This window comes from Penaeus japonicus, unplaced genomic scaffold (assembly GCF_977035675.1).
Source record: "Penaeus japonicus unplaced genomic scaffold, GWHDUDI00000001_assembly GWHDUDI00000035, whole genome shotgun sequence".
NCBI classification, from domain to species: domain Eukaryota; kingdom Metazoa; phylum Arthropoda; class Malacostraca; order Decapoda; family Penaeidae; genus Penaeus; species Penaeus japonicus.
Window position 1 is genome coordinate 20381737 of NW_028234437.1, and position 2500 is coordinate 20384236.

Consider the following 2500-nt stretch of genomic DNA (forward strand, 5'->3'; position numbering starts at 1 on the left):
CAATATCTACCTGGCTGAATATCGGCCCAAAGAGAGGAAATTGGCTTCAATGCTTTCATATGCTTGTGCGTCCACTCGTTCGATGGACTTCGTATCTCTAACATACATCAAAAATGCAAAATGACGATCAATTCAACAATTCAAACCATGTGAAATGATAAAAAAAAACGACCAAAACGTACTGCGAACTCACTAACCGAAATCAACCAACGTCATTCCATAAAACAAATTAACAAACAAACAAACAAAAACACAAGGTACGTCATGCCCCCCCACCCTTAGGGACAGGTTCCCGAAACAATAAACACAACAACCCAAAACACGAATTAGAATCCCTAACATAAACATCAAACAAACAAGGAAATGATGCGTCCGTCCCACGAGAGGGAATCAGCAGCATGATTGTGTACGTCCGGTTACCATGACAACCGCTGGCCACCACGGCGATGAGTGACGCTACGATGGCTTCCCGGCATCATGTATGGTTAGGGATCCCGGCCCCCCTTTGTTTTGCTTAGTTTAATTGCTGGGAGGGAGGGAGGGAGGGAGGGAGGGAGGGAGGGAGGGAGGGAGGGAGGGAGGGAGGGGGAGGGGGGGGGGAGGGAGGGAGGGAGGGAGAGGGAGGGAGGGAGGGAGGGAGAGAGGGAGGGAGGAGAGGAAGGAGGGAGGGAGGGAGGGAGGGAGGGAAGAGAGAGGAGAGAGAGAGAGAGAGAGAGAGAGAGGCGAAGAGAGAGAGAGAGAGAGAGAGAGAGAGAGAGAGAGAGAGAGAGAGAGAGAGAGAGAGAGAGGGGAGGGGGAGGGGGGGAGATGGAGATGGAAATGGAAATGGAAATGGAAATGGAAATGGAAATGGAGATGGAGATGGAGAGGGAGAAGGGAGTGTGAGAGATGATAATGATAACAACAATACTATTAATAACAACAATAATAATAATAATGATAATAATAATAATAATAAAATAAAACATGAACAACAATAATAATAAGGTTATGATCATCGTCGTTATAATTTATGATTGTTATCATAATTATTGTCCTTGTCATTATTGCTATAATCATTATTATCATCATCATCTTTATTATCATTATCATTATTAGAATTATTATTATTGTCATTAAAATTGCAATTATAATTATTTATTATCATTATTATCATCATTATAGTTATTAAAATTGTCATTATTAACATTACCATCATCATAATTATTATGACCATCATCATTATCATGATCAATATCCTCATTGCAACAATAATAATAACTGCAGTAGTAACAACAATATAACATTATCATAATGTATTACTACAATTACTACCACCACCACTATTAATACCAACGCCACTACCACCATCACCATCACTACGATTACCACTATTACTGTCACTGCCACTACCATTACCACTACTACTATTGCTGATATTACTAGTATTATCATTCTTATATTTACTTGTTATCATCATAATCCCTATAATCTTTTCGAGGCCATGTCCGAGTGCCACCCACCTCCCCCCCTTCCACTCCCGAAGCCTGTCACTGATTGTGCGCTCACTTCCTGTTTGTATGTGTTTGGTTAACCAAGTTTGCAAGTTATAACATCAACGAAAAACACGAAACAATCCAGCGTAATCAATTTTATACAACAAGCCGTGCCCTAAAATATACCCACACCATTATTCTATCATGTCAATTTTCAAATATGGGTGTGTTTCGCTTTCAGTTATCTCGTACATGCAAGTACTGGCGTTCCACTTTGCGAAAATAATGTGTATAACGGATGGAGTAATAACAATAATTTAGGAGTAAAATAAACACGACCAAAAGAGGCATTAAGAGCTTTACAAAATATAAATATGGATATAAACTGTTGCACACTTACGTCATCCCGGTAGCTTGCGGTAAAATCCTGTTCAAAACTCGTATCTGCTCCATGGCCCATGTTCCTCTCTTAAAACACGCTATTTATTCGCACTCTATGTAACACTGCAAATCCATTAGCAATATCCTGCTTAATTATGCCACAAGTATCGCCACAGAAGCATAAAAATCTTTTGAATTTGAAAGCTCCGCGTCTCCGCCCTTGTCATCGGACACGAGGCCTTGTGAGCGATCAGCTGATGCATGTAAACAAACCACGAACTGAGCTTTGTTTCACTTTTTACAGCCTTCAGAATAACTTGGATAATTTTTGCTTAAGCTAGACGCCTATAATGTATTTAATAGATATGCTGGAATGGTTAAAATAGGTACTTACCCTTGATATAGCGTTCAATTCGTCAAGAGGCATCACAACGCACACACATCTTTCCGTTTTGAGCGCCACGACATTAGATACTCTCGTTTTCTGTGAAAAAATGTATGAATTGGTGTCATTTCGAGGGGTAACTATTCGAGAATATCAAGGTAACGCACAAACTTTAATATATGTATTGAAGTATTTTCTGTTCAGGATGATGATAGTAAATTTACAAAATAGTAAATATCATTTAGCTTTCTTCATGATG

At 39.5% G+C, this 2500-nt stretch overlaps 1 protein-coding gene across 3 annotated transcripts in view; it reads right to left on the reverse strand.

Annotated features, from left to right (window-relative positions):
- The window catches only part of LOC122255364 (uncharacterized), a 217062-nt gene extending 214735 nt beyond the window's left edge, over positions 1–2327 (reverse strand). Inside the window, exon 1 of one of the 3 annotated variants that reach the window (XM_086531097.1) lies at positions 2251–2327. In XM_086531097.1, the coding sequence (XP_086387223.1) occupies positions 2251–2283 (33 nt within the window). In that variant the 5' untranslated portion in view covers positions 2284–2327. Of the gene's footprint in view, positions 1–1875; positions 2072–2250 lie in introns of those variants that run through there. The other 2 variants (XM_086531096.1, XM_086531095.1) reach the window with 2 other exon arrangements.
- Between the last annotated feature and the right edge of the window lie 173 nt (positions 2328–2500).